Source organism: Canis lupus, chromosome 17 (genome assembly GCF_003254725.2).
Source record: "Canis lupus dingo isolate Sandy chromosome 17, ASM325472v2, whole genome shotgun sequence".
Taxonomy (NCBI): Eukaryota; Metazoa; Chordata; class Mammalia; order Carnivora; family Canidae; genus Canis; species Canis lupus.
In genome coordinates this window covers 50,682,687-50,704,714 of record NC_064259.1, presented here as the reverse complement: position 1 = coordinate 50,704,714, position 22,028 = coordinate 50,682,687, and the positions used below count along the sequence as shown (strand labels likewise).

The 22,028-nt window shown below is 44.2% G+C and overlaps 1 protein-coding gene and 1 long non-coding RNA gene across 8 annotated transcripts in view; one reads left to right on the top strand and one right to left on the bottom strand.

Annotated features, from left to right (window-relative positions):
- Positions 1–10: 10 nt before the first annotated feature.
- LOC112664203 (uncharacterized) lies at positions 11–20,864 on the top strand. 2 transcript variants are annotated; one of them, XR_003139574.3, is made up of 4 exons: positions 11–652; positions 1,779–2,134; positions 9,404–9,555; positions 20,689–20,860. It is a non-coding gene; the product is annotated as an uncharacterized LOC112664203 (long non-coding RNA). The 2 variants fall into 2 exon arrangements; XR_003139573.3 differs by having other exon boundaries at positions 12–2,134; positions 20,689–20,864.
- EXOC6B (exocyst complex component 6B) overlaps positions 2,120–22,028 on the bottom strand; it is a 615,592-nt gene continuing 595,683 nt past the window's right edge. For 5 of the 6 annotated variants that reach the window (XM_025453542.3, XM_049096018.1, XM_049096020.1 and 2 more), the window contains 2 exons: positions 9,644–9,756; positions 2,120–5,565 (listed from right to left, as the gene is read on the bottom strand). In XM_025453542.3, the coding sequence (XP_025309327.1) occupies positions 5,439–5,565; positions 9,644–9,756 (240 nt within the window). In that variant the 3' untranslated portion in view covers positions 2,120–5,438. Of the gene's footprint in view, positions 5,566–9,643; positions 9,757–22,028 lie in introns of those variants that run through there. The other variant, XR_007403261.1, reaches the window with a different exon arrangement.

Here is a 22,028-nt window from a genome sequence, read left to right as displayed (position 1 = left end):
CCCCCTTGTGCAGGGTAACCCTAACCCCAGCAGTGATTGAAACAGATAGAGTGGTGGCTCTCCCACACAATGCCCTGGCCCCCACTTCTCTCCTCCTCCTCCTCCTTGCACTTCCTCAAGAGCTTTTGTCTTCTGGTCCCTTGGGCTGTGAGGCTCTCTCATTCCCGGCAAACAATGCCCATTAAATTTAAAATTGAGGCCTCTGGGGAAAGGGTCTGGCACTTTCTCTCCCACTAGCTAGTCCCTGTCCTCATCTACCTGGGGAGCAGATAAGCCTCCCTGTAAGAAAAGGGGCAAGCTGCTGACTGCTTCATATCCCTCTCAGGTCCCCCTCCTCCCACCCGGCTCCAGGCACCCCATCAGGGCTGCTATTCCTCTCTGGGTAAGGTCTTGGCTGAGCCCCTGCACCGGTCAGTGATCAGAAGCTGCAGGAAATGTTCTGGAAGGAATCAGGTTCGGCCTGGCTTTGAGGGCCCATGTCTGTATTGGACCATTTTGTTCAGTCTCCCCAACTGGCTGGAATTGTCCGTATCCTCAGAAATCGGGGAGGATATGATGATCTGGGGATCACATGGGGGTTCCTGGAAAAGGTGGGTGGCAAAGCTGTAGGTCTTGGAAAATTTGCCAGAATTACATGAGACAGAGAGAGGAGGTAAGTGCTCAGAGCCTCTGGCTTTCCCTCAGATCTGTATTTCCAAAGGGATTTGGTTATCATTCAGTATTTTAGTCCTGAATCTTTCTTAGACATTGATGAAAGCCATGTACTTTCTACCCAGGAAAATGTGTGAATGCAAGCTGGCGCACACATGTCCACACGCACACACACACACACACACATGGTCCAAGGGTTCATGGACCCGTGGTTAAGGACTCTTAAATTCTATTAGGTGGTAGAAGTTTTGGCATCTAAGAGAGAGCAGAGGATGTTCTAGGTGGTACAGACAGGGAGAGTCCATCTGAAGGAGTGGCTCTACTGTGAGCCATTGGCTGATTTGAAGGGCTTGTACCTATTTCACATACAGGAGCTCGAGAGGCCTTGCTACCATTAACCCTGTTCTGGGCTTGGGGAGGGGAAGCCAGAAGGTAGAGAAGCTCTGGACACTTGTGTCCAGTGCTCAGCCATGAGAGATGTTTTGGAATGGGTTGGGGGGGGGGGTGCTTAAACCTTGCACATGCTATGGCTAGGTACTGGCTAAGCATTTTGACCATCCAAAGCTCATTCACTCTTCACAACCACCCTGATAAATCAGGACTACTTCTCTGTGCCACTGATGAGGATTATGAGATTTAGGGAGATAATTGGTCGAGGTCAGCCAGCTGGCGAGTGGCAGAGCAGGGACTGAAACCCGGTTGCAGTAGTCAGACTTGTTATTGAAGACATTTTTTCCATCCTCTTCTCATGGCTTCTGCACCAGCCGAGGGTGCAAGCAGGCCAGGTGCTGTTCTGCCATTTCTGGCCTTCATCCCCATGGTTTTGGTGTGCCTACTGGGCTCTGCACTCCTCCTCCCAGCCTATGCCAGGTTCCAGTCAACTTTTCACTCTCACGTGGTCTGTGCCTCACATCTTCCCACGGTTACCACAATCTGAATTTCACTCCTTTAAGGCTGAGCTAATTAGCATCCTGCTTTCTCTATGCCGTCTTCCCGACCAGACCCACTCACTCCTGTAGCAGGCCATGGTGCCTGTCCTCTCCCACACTGAGCTCTAAAGTAGGGCTCATCTTTCCCCTTCCCCCAGCCTGGCTTTGCTCTGGATAATGCTCCATCTTTCCGTTTAGACTAGGACCTTTCCGTTGCAGGCCTGGTGTTCACTACACACGAGGCTTCAGGATGCCTAGCCCAGCGTGCCACCTAAACCAGGCATTCCAGAAGTTCCTCCTCCTGATGGTGATGACACCTGTGTTAACCATACAGACAGGAAAACCCAACCCAGTGCTTTGGGATGTTTCCAAGGGCTCCTTGCCTGGTCTGGCAGGTAGGCTTTCTCCCCCTAGCAGGCCCCAGCCTGCTCTAGTCCTCAGTCCAGTCGAGGGGTTGCAATGGCTGTTATCCAGTTCGCCAACCAGAGCTGTGCTGTGTGAAAGGGGCGGAAGAACCAAAAGACCATGAGACAACACCGTGGCTTTTGAAACAGGTACATAGGCTTCCTTGTTTAATAGCAGTTAAGAGAGGAAAATGTACAGGAGGAATAAACATGCTCTTTCCACACGGGAGGTTCCCACTAACCACGAGGCCCATCTGCATCAGTAGCTTTACTAGTGAGTCTTAAAGAAAAAAGTTCCCTTTAGAGTTCAAAACGGACTCTCTTAAATTTCCTCCATAAATGTACAACTATTTGTGCAAAATAAAAAAGGCCATTTCCAACACATTAGTGAAAAGTAATTTTGAATGCAGGCAAAGGAAAAAAAAAAAAAGAGGCAGTTGAAGCAGCCAGGAACAGGGTCCTGGAAGAAGGGAGGCTAAGGTAGAGGCACCTCTGTAGCAGGCCCCAGGGAGTGTTGAGAGGCTTTATGAGGAAAGTCATGGCCATTGCCAAACTTGGGGATAAAGGGCCCTGGGTCTGGGGCTCGCTCAGAAAGCACTTGTCAAGTATGCAGTGAAGCTAGGCTGCTTTTGAGGCCTGAGAGACCGTTAGGCCTGGTAAACAATAGAAACACCGGGGAACACTCCTTGGAAGCTGGATGCTCCTCTTGTCAACAGGGACTCTGCTGGTTCCAATTTCCAGGTCCTGTTCTTCCTCACCCCCAACAGCTTCATTCATGGTCCACTCAGAGAGATTTCCTATGAATGTTAAAACTATCCAAGCTGCCTACACGATGACTGAAACTCACTAGGGTCCCAAACCAGAATGTCCCTTTAGAAACACGGGCCTGATTCCCCAAAAACTTGGGTAAGTGTCACGCTAACTCTAAGGCCAGCAGGCTTCTAGCCATGGGTGTTCTTGTTCTCTTACTGAGACCTGCCAGGGCTCTTCCACATCTCTGGGCATTTGAGGCTAGATCTTAGGGGTCTGAGGCGCATGGGCACATGTGCACAAGTCCTGTCAAGGGCTGGCTCATCTAGAGCCCGGAGAAAAACTCAAAAATCCTACTTCACCAATTCAAGCCACTTGGACATTGCTGCTCTGGGATTGTTGACCTCCCCCTGCGCAACAAGAGGGCATCTCTATAGACAACTCAGTAGCAGCATGTTGCTTTCCTCAGAGAAGACTGCAAGGAGACTGAGAGGGACAAGATCTACCAAAGGGTCCTCCCCTGAGCTTGGGACTTCTGTGTGTGAGGTGCAGAGGCATTCCCATTCCTCCACCCTGTTCGCCTGTGCTACAGCCATCTTTCTGGGGTACAGACTTGAGACCAGACCAGCAACGATGACTCAGAAAAGACAAAAACTGTGACATGCTTAAGGTTCTCTTTGTCTCACATCCCAGTCTCAGTACTCAGAGCTGAAAGTGTCTGGCTGCAAACTGGGGACCAGTGAAGGAGTGTGTGTTGGGCCCTTCTTAAGCAACAGGACTTCAGATTAGTGTAATCATTTTTTGCTCTCTCTCAATCAAGTCCAGGCTTCAGGCAATTGCATCTTGGGTCTTATTCCCATGGGTCCCCCACTCCCCATTGCCTTTGAAATTCTGGGTGGCAGCACTCATCCCTGACCCTCCTTCCTCCTGAGACCCTGGGTCAACCACCTGGGACTCAAGGTAAGCCTTAAAAAGCTTTTTCAGAGCTTCCAGGCAGCCTGGCCTCTTCAGCTTTGTGGAAGGCTCATGTCTGCGTGCATAACCTCTCTCCCTTGGTTTGCAAGTCGGGTAGGCTACGGGTGGTTGGGGTGGGAAATGAAAAAGGAAGCACTGCCCTCCCTAGAAGCAACTCAGTAGCTGACAAACATAGTGAAGAATTCTGTTTGATGAGTTTCTCCTCCCACTAATCCAAGCTGGAAATGCCTGTGTGGCTTATTTGTCATTGTTTGGGGATGCACAATTATACTCTTGTCTATAGCCACGGGAGCACCTGCCTAGAGAGTTTTAAAGTGAAGGTTCCTCTGACTGACCTCACAGCAAAGCCCTTGCACTAATGTCAGGAGCCCATCTGGGACAGTGGACACAGCCTCCAAGCTACAGTCCAGACTCCCCCGGCAAGCTCCAGAATGTGTGGGATCGGTTTACAGATGGGGCCAAAAGATAGCTATGGGGATCTCGAGAGAGGATGGAAAGGCTTGGGCTTCCGTAAGAGCTTCATATCTAGCATATGACTTAGTAAGGGAGAGTTGGGCCACTAGTGACAAACTACTAGCCATGGTTGGCCCCGTCTACTTCATGGTGACAGTGGCCCCATCCCCACAGGCATCCTGTCTAGCAGCAGCTGCCCCTACAGCACAGAGGCTGATAATATTCTTTTAAAGATGGCGGCCAGAAGGCTGGTTTTAAGATACAAGCCTTGGTTTAAGATACAAGATGTTTACTTGGAACACTCCCAAGTAATCTTCAGGTTTTACCTCGGGGTAAAGCAAGGGCCATTTTCAGGCTTCTGGAATCTGACTTATCCCAATGACACTACTGAAGGAGGCCAAGTCTGAGACTCTCTGTGAAGAGCTCCAGAAATAACTGTTGATCTGTGCTCTGAACCAAGTGCCCTGACCCTGAAAAGAAGACAACGAGATGAACAGGGAAGGGACCAAGGCTCTGATTCCATTCACACTGGCTTTCAAGAGCCAATAAAACTCCTCCTAGTGTGGCGCAACCTGCAGTTAGTCATGGAGTCCAATTATTACCACTGTATACTCAGCTCTGTCTTGTCCCAGAACAATTAGCAGTAAAAGCACCAGGTCAGATCTGGGCTAAACAAACTGCCAAGCTTGGGAGATTGGAGTGAAGGTGTCCTCTGGCCACATGCCATGCTTGTTCCACAGCCAGTGAAAGTTGGTGGACTGAAGAGGCAAGAACCTCCAGAACTGTGTGCTGCTCTTTCATACCCTAAGCAGTGATGTTTTCCGGGTCCCCTCCTTGTATCAGGAAGAGCCAACCTCACCTATGTGGTGAATGGGGCACCAGGGAGTGAACAGGAAATACTTTATTCTCTTTTTGCCTACTCACCTTACCTCCCAGAGCCAAGTACCCATTTCGTTTGTGTCATTCCTGAGCCCCAGACCTAGAGCCATGATGAAAGGTGGTTCACCATCCTGGGACTGGTGATACCACCATCTCTAGGCTAATACAGATAGTGCAGTGTAACTTCCCCTAAATCCCAGCCTAGCAACCTCTCACGTACTTGCTTTTCCTTGTGCCTCTTTTACTATAGGGAAAGATTATGCGAATACTGTACATATGTTATTAAAAAAATACATTTGCTCTCTTTGAAGAAGAATGCACAAATGCAGGGCAGCCAGGGCTGGGTCCTGGACTATGGGGCTGTCGTGGGTGGCCTCTGTGGGCTGGAGGCCAGCCTTCATGAGTGGTGGCTGCTGATGAGTCCCCGGAGCTGCTTGGCCACAGTGTCGATCAATTTCTGCTTGTCTCGTTCATTTTTCCGAAACTGTGCAAACATGTTGTTCTTGCGGCTGGTGTCCTTCATCCTAAACAGAGAAAGAAAGAGAGAGAGCAAAGTGTTTGAGGAGATGATGGTGGAAGAAAAACTGGCAGGAGGCAGAATGGCACAGTGCATCTTCGCCTCCACTCAGAGCTGAGAGTCTGGAATATTTCCATTGCAGGCCCGTACTTACCTTCTATTTGGAAAGCTGTCCTGCTTTTACCTTTGGAAGATAGTCAAAAGCCAGCTCTGGAGGGGCTGACCCCCTATCATCCAGACCCACCCTACCTATTTCCTTACTTTCTATCTCCAGGTATGCACCTGTTACAGGTATGTGGAGCATGCTAAAGCCCTGATGGTCAATAGGCTCTTAGAATATCTAGGATCCACTTATCATCTCATGAGCTTATGAAATCCTGCTGGGATCTTAAAGCTTGTATTTGAAAGATAAAGCAGAAAAATCCTCTCAACTAGCAATTCCAAGAGGAAATGAATAACTGAAAGCCACTGTGTCTTTCTAAACTTCAGCAGCCGGTTACTCTCTCCCATCCCTAACAAAACTAAAGGCTCAACTGATCTCTTTTGTCCCAGAGTAGGGACAAAGATCCAGAGGCGGTGGCTGAGTCCATGGTGCTGAGGAGAGCAGGGGGACCGTCCGTTCACTGGAGCCAGAACTTTAGGCAAGAGAAGCCCCTGAGAACTTGAGGGCTGTCCATACCCTCAGACCTTTGACTTCTGCAGAGCTTTCTATTACCAGGTCCTGCTAAAGCTCCAGAGATGGCATATTCTTAGAGCACAAACCATGGGTAGTTCTGGCCAACGGTTGTGGCCAGATGGAAAGACAACTAGGAAGCATGGATAAAGTCAAGACCAGGCTGGGGCTTCACAGAAACACCCAAGTCTGAGTGAGCCATTGTGATAGAATGTGGGAAGGTACTAATCCCTGCAGAGTTCATAACCTCTGACATCTGCCTGTTAACTCTGGCCTCAGCCTCTGCACACTGGACCTCCAGGCCACAGCTAGTTCTGGTGTTAGAGAATTAAGAACACCACCCAGACCAACTTCTTGGGGTTGGTATAGGTAGTCTTCACCACCATCCCCCAGGAGCCTGGCTGGCTCTCTGACTTCACAGTTCCCTGGGCTGCACGGAGATAGGTCAGAAGAAGGGCTGGGGAGAAGGAACCTGTTAACCCTGGTAATCTACCTCCAGGTAAACTTCCCAGGGGCCTTCAGCTAATCCTGGTCCATTTTTTTCCCCTATGGGGTGGCCCTTGTGCACAGGGGCAGATTTGAGGCCAATGGGTCAAAAGGCTAGAGATGCTACAAGGGCATTTATATTCAGGATATTCTGATAAGCATCAAAACTGGGTGGTTGGGGCTGACATTAACAGCCATAAATGAGTTGAGACTTTTCTCTCAGATCTAAGCTTAAGGGCTTGCAGGTTGGAATTCCTTAAGCGAACTCAGAACACTGAATATTGGGTACAACCACCCACATGTGCAGGTCTATGCTTGGAGGTGAGGAAGAAGGAGAGGTGACAGAGGTTGGTTGATAAGAAAGCACAGGATCCTCGAGGCTATGGTGATCACTGTATTTGATCCCTTGCACATTAATTGCACAATTATGTTTGTGGAACTTGCCTGGCTTTATTTATTTATTTTTAAAAATTTATTTATTTATCCCAGAGGACTCCCTTTCCTTTGCTGAATATGCTATGAATCTAAACAAAACAACATAAAACAAAAAAGAAAGAAAGGAGGAAGGAAGAAAAAGCACTCCCTTCACGTAAAGGGTGGTCGTTTTAAGGTCCTATGTGATCATTAATTTCATGACTCCTCGAAGCTGCCCAGAGACGGGGAGCCAGAACTGGCTTTCAACTCCCATAAGGCAGCTCCTGTAATAAGGTAGGAGAGAGGGAGGAAGAGGGTGCTCTCTGAGCCTCAGAGGCTAGGAGTTCTTGACCATTAAGGCCTAGAGTTGGGATTACTCAAAAGATAAACTCATGTGCCCTGATGGCTGATGGTGGTGTGCCAGTGTGTGCCTTGGAATGCTCCCAGTCCAAAGGGTAGCCCTTCTCCTCTCCCCTCCCCTCCTGGGATTCTGATCTACTTTGGCTATAGCCACCTCTCAATGATATAGGTGCCTCTTCTCTTTCCTGAATGTCTTGAGCGTGTCTTTGGGTCTTTTTACGTCTCACCCTGCCAAGAAATGCCAGGTTGAAAAGGAGAGATTGTCAAGCTCTGTGGTATATCTGGCTGTGGGGAAAGCAGGAAAGGGTCAGGTAAGAGGACTGATTCCTATGAGGCTGGGAAATAGGAATATTAGTGATCTGGGTGGCCTCTAGCCCAACTGTGTTTGGGAGGAAGCTTTTAAACTCTGATGATTGCTAGGGACAAGCACATGGCTATGTTACTTTCAGGCCTTCAGAATGCTATAGAGAGGCTGATTCTTTTAGCCTATTGTTGATCTACAGAAAGTGGATGAGGCACTCTCTCTCAGATCTAGAGATTCTTAGGAACAGACAAGTCAAGGACTGTTGAGAGAAGGAAATAGAAGGGAATCCCACAGCCTGTTTGGACACACAGTGAGTATGACGTCTAAACACCAACTGAGAGGCCTGCAATGAGGGACATTCATTTCAGCTGGGATTAGGCCTTGCCTCCAATAAAAAGTCTTCCACAGTAGACAGGGGTTCCAGATCATAACACCATGGGCTTCACCACCAGGAAGTGGGGGAGACTGCCGAGGAGCTCCCTTCTGTCAGGGCTGACATTCAAGCTTCGCACCAGCAAGGGCATAGACTGTGCCAGGAAGCTGAGTGGGAACAATCTTTTACCTGGCACCCACGGGGGGAATAATCCCTGCCACCAGCTCCAGCCCCATAGGAATTGGGAGGCCAATGGTCACTCTAAGGACCAAGGACAGAGGAGATAGCCAGCCAGTTGGCACCAGGCCAGTTTAGTAGATTAGTATGTCAGGGTGGAGACTCCTCGCAGGGTAGGGATTTAGTGCAGTCATTAGTGTCAGTGAGGAAACCAGAAGGACTCGCCTCAAAGTGGTGGAAAAGGCCCAAGTGGATAATATACTTACTCTCTAGATATCCTAGGGAGGAAGGTCATTGGGAGAGAGGATAATGGGAAACAAAGTTAAAATGGAAACATTAGTCTGTCATGGCTGCAGAAAAGTACACCCTGGGCTCTGAGATTCTTGGCTCCAAACACACTCCTCTGCATCCTGCTCTGGCCTACTTTCCCTCTCCCTCCTTCCCCCTTTTTAATTGCCTAGTAGGGAGGACACACCTAAGCCTTTCCTTCTGCTTGAGGTTCAACTCTGATCTCCTAGATGCCAATCCATGTATCTAAGTTCATATACAGCCATAAATGTACTTGCTGTGCTGCTTAGGTGCGGGGTACTCTTCTAAGAAGCTGGGAACTAACAGGTGTGATGACAAGAAAAAGCTGCCCTTTTTCCAAGCTGCCTTGGTTTCTGGCCTGCCAGCTCTCAACTAGGTTAGGAAAAGCCAGAGCAGAGCTAGGCTGCATAACAAATCCCAGCATCTGTGTGTTATCCTGGCGAGCCATGAGATGGTCCAGAGCTGGCCAACTCAATCTCAGTGGTAGCACCTGTGCTGGCCAGTGGCTGCCCAAAGTGAGAGTGAGACACCTTGTTCAACGTAGCTTTCTTGGGACAGTTGGCACAACAAGGCTCAACCTGGCAGGGAATGGGAGGGGGGTGCTGGTGAAGATTTTCGAGAATTCGGGGAACTTCTCTGCTAGAAACCACAGAAGCCATCTTCTGTGGGGCTGAGTGGGGCGAGTCTCACTCTGTTCACCAGGCAGCCTGAGCCCAAACTTAAGGCATCTTCCTTTCTTCTCTTGCCAGTTCTAGTCAAAGAGATGTTGCTTGTTGGCGCTCAGGAATTAAGAGTCTACAAGAAGGTGGCCAGCCTCCCAAATCCTGTGGTGGAGCTTACTGGGAGCACTTATGACAACTTCCAGAACAGGGCCTCTCTGCTATCTTTTGAAGATTTGAAGGTATTTTCAAAGAGAAAATTATCCCTGACCCTGACTCCCATGCCCTTTTCCCCACCTCCCAACAGAGACCACTGGACTGGGTACTCACTTCTCAAGCAGGGTCAGAGCCGTCACTGGGTTTACCCGCAGGTACTTGCAGTTGGGCTGACCATAGTCAGCAAGGTAGGTTGACCAATCCCACTGGATGAAGAGATCCAAAAGCTAGAAAATATTCAAACCCCACCCCAGGGATTAATCAAACAAGACAAACTGGGTTTCAGTTTACTATCACTTTATCACTTTACTATCACCTAACAGTAGATTTGAAAAATAAAGATAAAAATGTAGTCAGAGAAAGAATAGCTAAAGACTGTAATGCAACTATGAAAATAAATGAGCAATCAGTAGAAGGCCAAGTCATATTTGCCACAAGCACTGCAATGCTGCTAAGACTGCAGTATAGGCCAACATTTAGGTCTCAGAGGCAGGCCTGAGACTGAGGCAAAACACAAGACTATCATAATAACTGGTCACTTATTAATTTAGTGAATACCTATCAAATGCCTTCCATGTGCCAAGCACCATTCCAGAAGCTTAGAATTCAACAATGAACAACTAACGGTGGATGCAGTCCAGCGGCACATATGCAACCATATAACCTTTGAGGCTAAAAGGTGTGGGTTCAAGAACCAGTTTCATGACTTGCTGCATTGACTTTGCTCAAGTTACTCAGTTGCTACCATGAGATATACTGAGACGATATATATTGGTCTCTGGCCCTGGTTGTTGGCATACAGCTCCTAAAACCCTTGTAATTTGCTAAGTGATGAGGATACTAGGAGCATCTCTTGTCCTAATATTAGCCTTTGGCCTCTGTTCTTGACACAGATCTCCTCAAACCCATGTAATTTCCTGGGTGGCAGGAGTATCTTTTGTTCTAATGAGGTGACCCAAGGTAGGCTTCCGGATAAGAACTGGTCACTGGAAAGATCAAGCCATGATTAGAAGCTTGAAATTTTCAGCCCCATCACCCATTCTCTTGAGAAGGGAGAAAAGCTGAAAACAGAGTTAATGATCCATCATGCCCAGGTGATGAAGTTTCCATAAAATCCCCAGAGTACAGGGTTTGGTGAACACATGGAGATAGAGAGTGGTGTGCCTAAGAGGAGCACGGACACTCCTTCATGTCCTTTTCCCTGTACTTTGCCTCATGCATCTTCCACCTGGATGCTCCTGAGTCATGGCCTTTTCTAATAAACCTGACATCTAGTAAGCTGTCTCCTGAATTCTGGGAGCCCTTGGAGCAATTCAGCAAACTTGAGGAGGGGGTCAAGGGAACCTCCCATCTACAGCAGTTGGTCAGAAGCCCAGGCTGACAAGCAGGTGGCTGGTGTCCCGACTGGAGGGAGGGTCTCGTGGAACTAAGCCCTTTACCTGTGGGATCTGACGCTATCTGCGGGTTAACAGTGTCAGAATTGAGTCAAATTGTAGGACATCCGGCTGGTGTCACAGGGAATTTCTTGACGTGGGGAAAAACTTCCACACATTTGGTGACCAGAAGTGTCAGAAATGAAATGTTTCATATGAGTAGTAAAGGAGACTCAAGGGAGAAACACAGGAGGGAAGAACTAAGCTTTTCTCTATGTGGAAAACATAGAACTGAGTTTTTCCTTTATAGTCACAGACACAGACACATGCCTATAGTATGTAAACAGGACACGGGGACAATATAGAAACACTGGACAGAACCATGAATAGATCACATAGTATTCTGTGAGGCAATCTGTGTTGTACCTCTGTGGACACTGGCTGAGTAGATGAAAGCTAGGACCAAGGTAGGTCAGGACTGAAAAGTGGGCTTAGTCCATGGTTGTGGGCACAGAGCCTGGCACCAGGGTCAGGAGTGCTCAAGAGGAATGCCATGGAGTTAGGATTGCCAAGAACTTGATGTGTCTAAGATGAGGAGAGCACTCTGATAGTATACGGAGTTCTAAGTCTGGGGGAGATGCTAACTTAGAGAAACTTGAATAAATTTTGTCAAAGGCTTTAGTTCCCAGCCAGATGTAGCCTCAAGTTACCACCCTAACAAATATTTTAAAACTCTGAGTAAAACTAAAAAAGAAATTGGTACATTTCAAAGGTTAAGTGACAAAGGGGAAACTGTTGGCTCCCCTTGTAAGCTTCTAGAGGGGCTAAAGTCCCGTTCTCACATTGCTGCACAGGAGCACCCTAAGCAGTCTTTCTAGCAATAAGATACACATAAAGGCTGCTGGACTCCAGGCATGTCCCTACTTCTCCCTTTCCAACGCTGACGGAGGCAAGTGGGTGGCCATCTCTCTGTGCGGAACAAAGACCAGAGAGACCCAGAGTCCAATCCAGTGCCAGAACCTGGGCTCCAGGCACACCTTCCTCCCGTCTGTCTTCACTGTGCCACTGGGCAAACAGGCACCGTGGGCCTTGCCCTGCTTGGCTAAGCCTCCTCTTCCAACCATTCTTTTAGAACAGTTGTTAGAAACCTCCCCAGGCAGGACAGGAATTGGCTGAAAGCCTGAGCCTACAACTGAGAAAAGCCCCTATACCCTCAGCCAAGAAAGGGATGTTAAGATGAGAGGAGATGGAAGACAGATGAGCAGACACGTTGGTTGGTCTAGGCTGGCCTGGCCCCAAAGAGCCCTCTCAGGCCTCTTTCAGGTCAGGCCTATTTTAGTTGGCAAGTAAAAGGGCTTCTTCCACTTCCTTTCACTGCCCCAAGGCCTCACAGAGCTCTGCTTTAGGAGAGAATTCTCCCTGACTTCCTCCTACTCTAACTGGGGTGTCTCTGGCCTGTAGTGCCCAAAGGCCAGGCGACAGAGTTCCTCTTCACCTGCTCCTAGGAGTGCGATAGACATTTGGAGCGTCCCTTGTTCTGTAGTTCTTCCACTACTGTGCTTTACAAACATAATTATGCCTCTTCCCCAAGCCCCAAGAAAAACGTATGAAAAAAGATAGCATTCTCTTAATCAAAATCCCTTCTCAGAAAATGTAAAAAACCTTGGGGAGTTTGTTATTGTTTGTACACTAGGGAGCTAATAAAGAAAAAAAAAAACAAAAAAAAAGTGAGTGAATAAGTTGACTTGGAAAACTTGAGCTCTTAAAATACTTTTAAGGTATCGTCAAATGTGGACATGCACACGCATTTCATAAAATTACATTCTCTATTAATGAGTTCCTAGTTTCTGCGATGGAATTAACGGTATCCATATTTTCTGACTTATTGCCAAGAAAGCCATGTCCTTCTGGCTGATGACACCGGTGAAAATGACCAATGGGTGTGGAGATAGTTGATGATTTAGCTCTACAGTTTTCTATTTTTATCATCCGGCCAAAGTCTCTCAATGCCAGTAAGGAGCCTAAAAGCTCTGGGATGACAAGCGACTTAATTGCTCCCACTCTGAGCATGAAACTACACAACTCTATTAAGCTCAACCAGTCCAAGGCTGTCGATCACATTCTGGGTCCGTGTTGCTTTCCATAGTCCTTTCAGGGGCCAGTGCCCAGATCTTACAGCTTCCTCTGAGACAGATGGACATAGACTAGAGTCTGGGCACTACCGAACCAAGTTAGCTGCACAGGGCACGGTTCCACCAGATTCCACAGAACAGTGTTGGGAGGCCAAGAGACGCAGCAGGCCTGTTGGTCAACACGGCACTTTGATTCCAAACTGACTTGCAAAGGTGAACCAGCCCCTTGCAGCCTGGGTCTCTGCAAACAATGTCCTTGTTAGATCCCAGCTCAAGGATGCAAAACATTCGGTCATCATGAATGATCCCATTCTTTTTAACTTGTGAAATTTTTCATTTGGAAATAATTTCAAACTTATTACGAAGTTGCAAGAATAAGCATAAAGAACATCATATGCCTTCCTCCCACATCCATCCATTACCAACATTTCACACCATATGCTCTAGCCTTTGTGTGCTCTTTCTCTCTGTACACACATGGGCACACAAGATCTTTCTTTTCCGAGTCTCTTAAAAGCAAACTGTATGTACCGTGGCCCTTTATTCCCAAATACTTCAGCATTCCTAAGTATTAGGGATATTCTTTTACATAATCGCCATAGTTTTCAACTGCAGAAAAGTTAATACTGATACAGTCTGTATTCTAATTTTAGAAATTGATTAAAAAATGTCCTGTATGCAGACTTTTGTTTTTGTTTTGCTCTACTACATCACATAGTTTAGGATTAGGTATTACAGCTAGTGGTTTCTTCAGTCTCCTTTAATCTGGACTATTTCCACAGCCTTTCTTATATTGGTATTTTTGAAGAATACAGTCCCCTGCCTCCTTTTCCCTACGCAGTTTTTTTTTTTTTTCTGGTGCTTTCTAATAATAAGATTTAAGACTGGCATTTCTGGCCAGAATACTACTTAAGTGATGCTGTGTACTCCTCAGGGGATCACATCTGGAGGTATACACTGTTTGTGTCTCATTGGTGATATTATTTTGATCAGTCAAGAGGTTGTCTCATTCATCCCTGTCTAGGTATTATGTTTTCCTTTGCAACTAGTAAGCAACTGAGGAGGCAATTTAAGACCATGCAAATATACAACTCCTGATTAAAATTTCCCCTCAGATTTAATATCCATTGAGGGTTCCTGTCTATATTACCTTTACTATGATGGTTGCAAATGGATGGCATTCCAACTCCACCCTTCCTTCCACATTTATCAGTTGTCGTTTTGCATTCTTCCCCACTAACTTACATATTTACTTATGGTATGGATTCCTTGGTTCCCATTTCTTCAATGGCTTATATTCATTACTATCTCTAATTAATTATTTTGATGCTCAAACTGTCCCTTGATTTGACAAGTGGGAGCCCCTCTGAGCTGGAGCCTGTGCCCTTGTGACATGCCCCATATATTTTTTGAGGACTTCCTCACTTTCTGACATAATAAGGTGCTGCAGGCTTGTCTTGCATCTAACCTGCCACAGCCATTTCTCTGAAGAGCTCTTGTTTCTTTTAGTGGTAATGTTATAGAGACCAGGGTCTGGGTATTGGGTGTGCTTATTACTACTGGACTGTTTTTGTTCATTGCTACTGGGGGGCAAACTGTGGGAAGTTAAGCCCTTTCAGCGGACAGAGCTAGAAAACACATGCATGTAAATATACATACGTGTGTGCGCACACATATATACATGTGTACATTGGTGTAAGCATGTACCCATACATATTTTAGAAATGATGCATTTACACCAACACCTCAAATTCTAATCATTCTCACAGAGTTCTTTCTTGCCTTCCTCTATTCTGTATTGGTACTTGCTTTCTTCCACAGTGAGAATCCTGGCTCTCAAGAACACCATTTCATTTACTATTTTGCTCAGTCCTATAATATATCTAAAATAGGTTTGGAATTATTTGTACATATGACTACAAAAAAAAGCTTATTAAAAAAAGAGCTTGGGATATGCTTGCAATTTTCCCTCCCAACTTAAGACTGAGCATACAATCAAACACTGTGTTTCTAAATCACTTGGGTAAGTTCTTGATTTTCCCTTCAGTGTAGTTATGGTATTTATTTAAATGCAACTGGATTCATTTGTGTCCACTTGCTTTTAGTTTTAGGCTCTTCCTTCTCATCCTTGTTATTTAGTTTTTTTAAATATATAGGACATTAACATGCTTCCAAAAACCAAAATTATACAAAAAAATCAACTCGGAGAAGTACTGTTCCTTCTCTTGCTCTATCTCTTTTACCCCAATTCCTTCCATGCTTCACTGGTAACCAACCAGCTCCATTGGTTTTGGATTTGTCCTCCCTATGCTTCTATTTGTGAGGACAGGCAGAGGCACCTCTGCTTTCTTCTTTCTTGCTTGCTTTCACAGAAAGTGGCCTATTATATATGCACTTTAAGAACTCTTACCTCTTGATGTTCATAAGTAGGTGGTGGGTAGAGAAGAAGAAAGGAGGGTCACAGGTGAAAGACTGAACTTAAGATCACTTCCATGATCTTTATAATTTGAACATCACCTTGCAATTTTTACCATATCCTCATGCTCTGTGTTTTTATTTACTTAACATTTTTTTTGTATCGATTTATGTTTTGATCATAAGAAATACATAGAAAAACACTTGACATCGCTCTCACAAATGGGAACCCATTCCTATTTGCCATAAGTGGAAGATGTCTTGAATCCTAGTGTCACCATGAGGCACTGTCCCCGCCACTAAGACTAAAAAGGAATAGCTTAAGACATGGTTTAGCATTTCATGGTGCCTCTGGGTGCTACTGAAACCTGCATCTTGAGTACTGGAATGCCTTCTGTACCTCCAGTATTCCATCCACCCTATGTTTTGGGTTTAGGTTGTGATTTCAGCCAAGAGTTCAGTGATGGGGATCACTTGGGGGACCCCAACGGGGTCCATAGCCAAGGGTCTGTTTTGGCTGGTGAGGCCTAGCAAGCCTGGCTGGGCTGGGAAACATGGTAACACAACCACAAAAATAGTTCATTTTGCTCACAACCAGGTATCCTCATTAGTGTGTTTCCCTAATAGTTGGCTTCGGGTGAGTTCTTACTTCTGCATCAGAACATTGTTACAAATCTTGATGCTGCATGGAATGACTTCTGATAGGATTTATAGAACCACACTTTGAGCCTGCACTATGTTCATTCTATTTATATTTAAGAGATCCCTCCCTCCAATTTTAAAAAAGATTTTATCTTTAAGTCATCTCTATACCTAACATGGGGCTTGAATTTATAATCGCACGATCAACAGTTGCATACTGACTGAGCCAGCCAGGTGCTGCTGGATTTCTTAAGAGTTGTATAAAAATTATAAATAACCTACTAAAGTTTAAAAAGTTCAAATGAAGTAATCCCTTTTCATATTAACTCACAAGATTTGAGAGTAATAATAAAACATTTGCTTGTCTTAGATTTTCTTAATGAAGATGCAAACCTACTGAATTCAGAGAATTTTTTAAAGCATCCACTATGTGCAAAGAACATGGCTGGGCCTTTCAAGTACCATTAAAATAAATGGTTTACCCTCATATAGGAGAATAAAAGAAAAGCATGAATAACTGTAATCCAAGCCAAATCAGTGAAATGTTATTAAATGGCATGTACTAGTCTGGCTATTCCTCCTTTTTGAACTCAATCAGCTGAATTATTTTACAAATTTTTTACTTCTAACAAAATTTAAACAGCAAATACAAATTGTGGTGCAACCCACAACACACACACACACACACACACACACACACGTGCACACACTCTACATGTGCTTTAAGTTTATTCTGGTTATCACATAATGCCTAGAGGTGTCGGGAATCATCTCAGCAATATTAAATGCCAGTTAGGCTTATATCACTGCCATAAAGTTCAATATAGAAATTTGCCTGCATTTTATTAACATCAGTGGGGGATTTTTTTAAATTCCTATTTTGAAATAATTTTAGGCTTATGTAAAAGTTGCAGAAATAGTTTGGTCTGTACCATTTACCCAGCATTTCCCATTTCACATATTACATTGCCATCGTATAATGTTCAGAACCAAGAAATTAACATTGGCACAATACTATTAACTATGACTTTATTCTGCTTTTGCTAGATTTTCCACTAACATTTTTCTGATCTACTCCAGGATCCCACATTGTGAATTTACTCATCATGTCTCCTTCATCTCTTCCAATCTGTTACAGTTCCTCATTCTAATCTTTCAAGACCTTGATACTTAGTTTACCTTTGATCTTTTATTTTATAGACTGACCCTTAATTTGCATCTGCCCAATATTTTCTATGGTTAGACTGAGACAGTAGTTCTTAGCCAGGGGGAATCTCACCTCTAAAGAGACATCTGGCAATGTTTGGAGACATTTTTGATTGTAACAAGGCTGGGGTAGTAGTGGTGGTGATGATGCTGCTTCTAGTGGGCAGAAGCCAGGGAAGCTGTTAAATGTCCTACAATGCTCAGGACAGCCCTCACGACAAAGAATTGCACAATCCAGAATGTCATTAGTGTTGAGGTTATGTACTTTTTGCAAAAATAATACAGAAATGATATCGTATCCTTTTTAGTGCACCAAGATCAAGTGTACATGATGGTCACATCTCATTACTGGTGATATTAATTTTGCTCGATCACTTGGCTAAGGTAGTGGCTGATGACTTGCTTTGCTGCAAAGTTCCTATTTTTACCTTTGTAATTAATATGGTTCGTGAGGGAGTTACGTTTTGAGACTATGCAAATATCCTGTTTTCCCTCAAACTTTTGTCCACCAACTTCAATATCAACTGGTGAATCTTGCCTGCAACAATATTTACTGTAGTGGTTGACTATTTCTCTCTCATTCCTTCTGTAGTTATTACTTGAAATTCTGTGTGGAAAAGTACTGTCCCTTCTCCTCCTCTTATTTATTTGTCCAATTATTTATATTAGTATTACCTCATGAATATTTTATTTCATGGGTTATAGTTTAATATGATCATTAATTACATTTTTTTTTCAAATTGTTCCAGTCTTGGTCATTCGGAGATTGACTCTCCAGTGTATTTTTGACCAGCCCTTCCCTTTCTCGAACACTTGCTTACTCTCTGGAACTAAAATGTTGCAAGCTCATCTTGTACCTTCCCTGCCCCTGCTCTCAATCAGTCACTTTTTCAGAAAGCTCTGGTTGCTTTTACTAGAGAATGTTTTTTAGAAGCCAAGATCTGAGCAATTAGCATGCCCATTTCTACTGGGGTATTAATGTTTCTAGGTCATTTCAATGGACAGAGCTAAGAAATAAATGTATGTTTCCTGACTTGAATGTAACAAACACATCTATATTTATTTCTGTATCTATTTATATATTAAAATCATGAGTTCCTATCTGGTGTCTCCGTTTGCAGTCCAACACCACAGGGTTCATGCTAGCCTTTCCCTTTTTCCTTTTTTTATCATTTCTTTCTCCAAGAGTGAGAAACCTGACTCTCATTATCTATAATCTATTTTACTTATTTGTTCAATCCTAGCATAAAGTATTTTGGAATTGCTGATCCATACTCCTGTGAAAAATAAATTTACTAACTAGAGCGTAGTATCTACTTTTTTCTTTTTGTCTTTAGGCTTCTAATTTCCACCCGAAATACTGGTTTCAAATTTACTTGGGTTAGTTTTTCTCTTCCTCACCCCTTTCAGTGTGGTTATATTATTCTTTCATAATTCAGTTAGATTTATTTTTCAATGCTTGTGTTCCATTGTGGATTCCTCCCACATTCTGGTTGATTTTTTTATTATTTATTTATTTTGGGGAATGAGTCAGAGCTATATAAAAATTGTACTCAGAAGTATCGCTCCCTCCTCATCCAAACTAACCTGTTCTAGTCTCTTCACTTTTTCTATATCCTTCCTATCCACGCATTGCACCTAATTGCACCTCACCAATTTAGTTTCTGGTTTATTCTTCTTTTACTAGTTTTGTACAAATGGGAATACACATGTATGTCTTCTTATACCCTTTTCTTTCTCACTTGAAGGTTAACATTACCATAGATACTCTTTTTACACTTTGCTTTTTCTCACTTAATGATATGTCCTAGAACTCTCTCCCTAAATGCTAATTCCTTATTAATAATCATATTCATTATTTATTCATATAAATGCTACTTTTGTAAACCAGGTAAGTCATTTTTCAGACATTATGTTTTAGGGCATTTTATCATTAAACTGGCAGCATACAGGAGTATGCTCAATACTTAGAGAGTAGGGACATACTGATAAATGTTAGGACAACTTCAGTCAAAAGAAAACTCAACAAATCATTAATGATGCTTTGACTGCAAACAGAGTTACTTGTTTATGGTATTTATCAGAGGAGGACAACTAAAGTGTAGTAGTTGATGTTAGTAGTTGACACTTTATCAGCTATATAGGTTAACAAAACTGTAAATTATATTACTGGGTAGCATACAAAAATATGTACAAGTGGGAAAAGTTAGGATAAGGAAAGACATTTGAATCATGTCATACAAGTAGATACTATAATGAGCTCTTTCTCTCTCTTTTTTGCCTCCTATATGACTTTTAATCTATATAACTTTTAACTAGGGCTTTGGCAGTTCTAAAGCCATCTCCATTATATTTCTTAGTTATTTCAGAACACCCTCATAGTTTAAGGATTCATATTAAAATTCTGACTTCATGGGGGATGTGGTGGGGAGGACCAAGTTGGAGGACAAAGGAGAAGCAAGTTGCTGTAAATCACGAGATAAACATGTGGTACAGATGGCTTGATGGCTCACTCCTCAAGATGCCCCAGCTGTTTATTTTTAAAAACCCTCATTGATCCAGGGGCACCTGGGTGGCTTAGACAGTTGAGCATCTGATTCTTGATTTTGGCTCAGATCATGATCTCAGGGTCATGAGGTCGGTCCCTGTGCTGGGTGTGGAGCCTGCTTAAGATTTTCCCTCCCCTATGCCCATGCATGTGTGAGACCATCCATGTGGGCATGGATGTGCTCTCCCTCTCTCTCTCTAAAAAAAAAAAAAAAAAAAAAAAAAAATCCTCCATTGATTCAGGCTCTGGTACTTGCCTGAGGCTAGGTCAAAATTCTAAACAGACTTTCCTTTTTGCAGAAGTAGCTGAGAAAGACTAGAAAAATCCAAATGACTCAAAGTAAAAACTAGTCTAAGGGCACAGAGTGAGTTAACTGGACAGAGGACAGATAGAATTATAATAGTGGAACAAATGCCAACTTCCAGAAAAGGTCTTTGGAATGAGATATGAAGATAAAGTAGGGCTCTGTTGATCTTGGTTAGTGCATACCAACATACATGCTTCTCTAGCAGAAAATGTACAAGTAATTCAAATGGATGAGCTGTGCATGGATAAAGGAGAAGGAAATCTTCAAGTAACAATTATAGATTAATATTTAAGCAAACAATTCTGGGGATCCCTGGGTGGCTCAGTGGTTTGGCGCCTGCCTTTGGCCCAGGGCGCGATCCTGGGGTCCGGGGATTGAGTCCCACGTCGGGCTCCTGGCGTGGAGCCTGCTTCTCCCTCCTCCTGTGTCGCTGCCTCTCTCTCTCTCTCTCTCTCTCTAAGTCTATCATAAATAATAAATAAATAAATATAAAAAAATAAGCAAACAATTCTGATGGTGCCCTTGTGCTCTCATAGGTAGAAAGGATTGCCCAAGAACTCAGAAAGTCAAGATGAAGAGACTGGTGAAGAATGCCCTGCATGTTACCACTACTGGACTAGTGCTTGTCAACCAAACCAATTCATATCATGCTTACTTTTGGGAAAGAGAATCTATATATTTTTTGCCTTCATTACTAATTTTGTGATCGGAGCCTCATTTCCCATGTAGTAGATGGGGAGTTGCCTAGGATGGGGATCATGTTTTCTCCTTCTGACTCCTACATAGCTCATACATGGACCAGTGTTGGGCTAGATTCCCATCAGACAGTCAGCAAAGATATGTTACATGGAACTAAAATAGGTGAACTAACATTTTATAGGTACAGTTTTGGCTAGATGCTGGGACAGTCTTATTAATGTGTGCTTTTCACAAGAAACTTTCCAATGGACTAAACTGAAGGTCCTCTTGACCAGCACTAGAATGGTGGTTGAGTGAGGAAGAAGGAAACATCAAACAGGAGAGATAATTCCTATCACATGTGAGTGGGAACCCAGCCCTGGATATGCGGTTCCAAAGTTCCAAAGGAAGATCCCTAGGACTAGCAAATGGGAACTCAGCAGTTGTTTGGCTCCAAGGTGACTTCTGGGCTAGCTCCTAGTGGGCAGTATGGGGCCAATCTCACATTAGGGAGGGCCTCCTCCTCCCAGAATGTCTGCCAAAATTCCATGGGAGTAAAGGATCATAGGAGCTAAGGTACATGCAGACAGACACAGGTACAAAGACACACTGGCAACTGCCGCACCTCTTTCCCCCAGGGGTGCTTTTCTTTACATGTTTTCTCTTGAACAGGCACACTGAATCTTGTAGAGAATTGTGCTCCCAAAGCAGGTGTGTCGTTGAAGTCAACTTGATGTACAAAACCCTGAATCTGCACTTTACATATATTCCAGAAGAATTTTTCACATTAAAGAAGACAGACTACAAAACAAGTCCAAATAACATGCTCTTCTGAGACATTTAACATATAATCTGACAAAATTCTAAATATGTTACCTCTTCAGAACATGGCCACTACCTAAAGCACAGTAAACTTACTCAAGAGAATAGCAACATACAGAACACCAAGCCAGGCAAAGTTTCCTTTGTCTGTTCCCTGCCTTGGATAGGATGAAACCAATTGCATCATTATAAAGTATTTTTCATAATCACTAATGCACAGGTGCCCTTTAGGAGGCAGGTTAACACAGCAAGAAGGAGCCTCAGGGTGGGGGTTCCCTGACTGATGATGTGACCCCAGATAAGCCACTACATATGTTTTCTCCTTCGATATGGAATAATAACAGCTATTGACAGCTGAGGGCAGAGCAAGAGAACG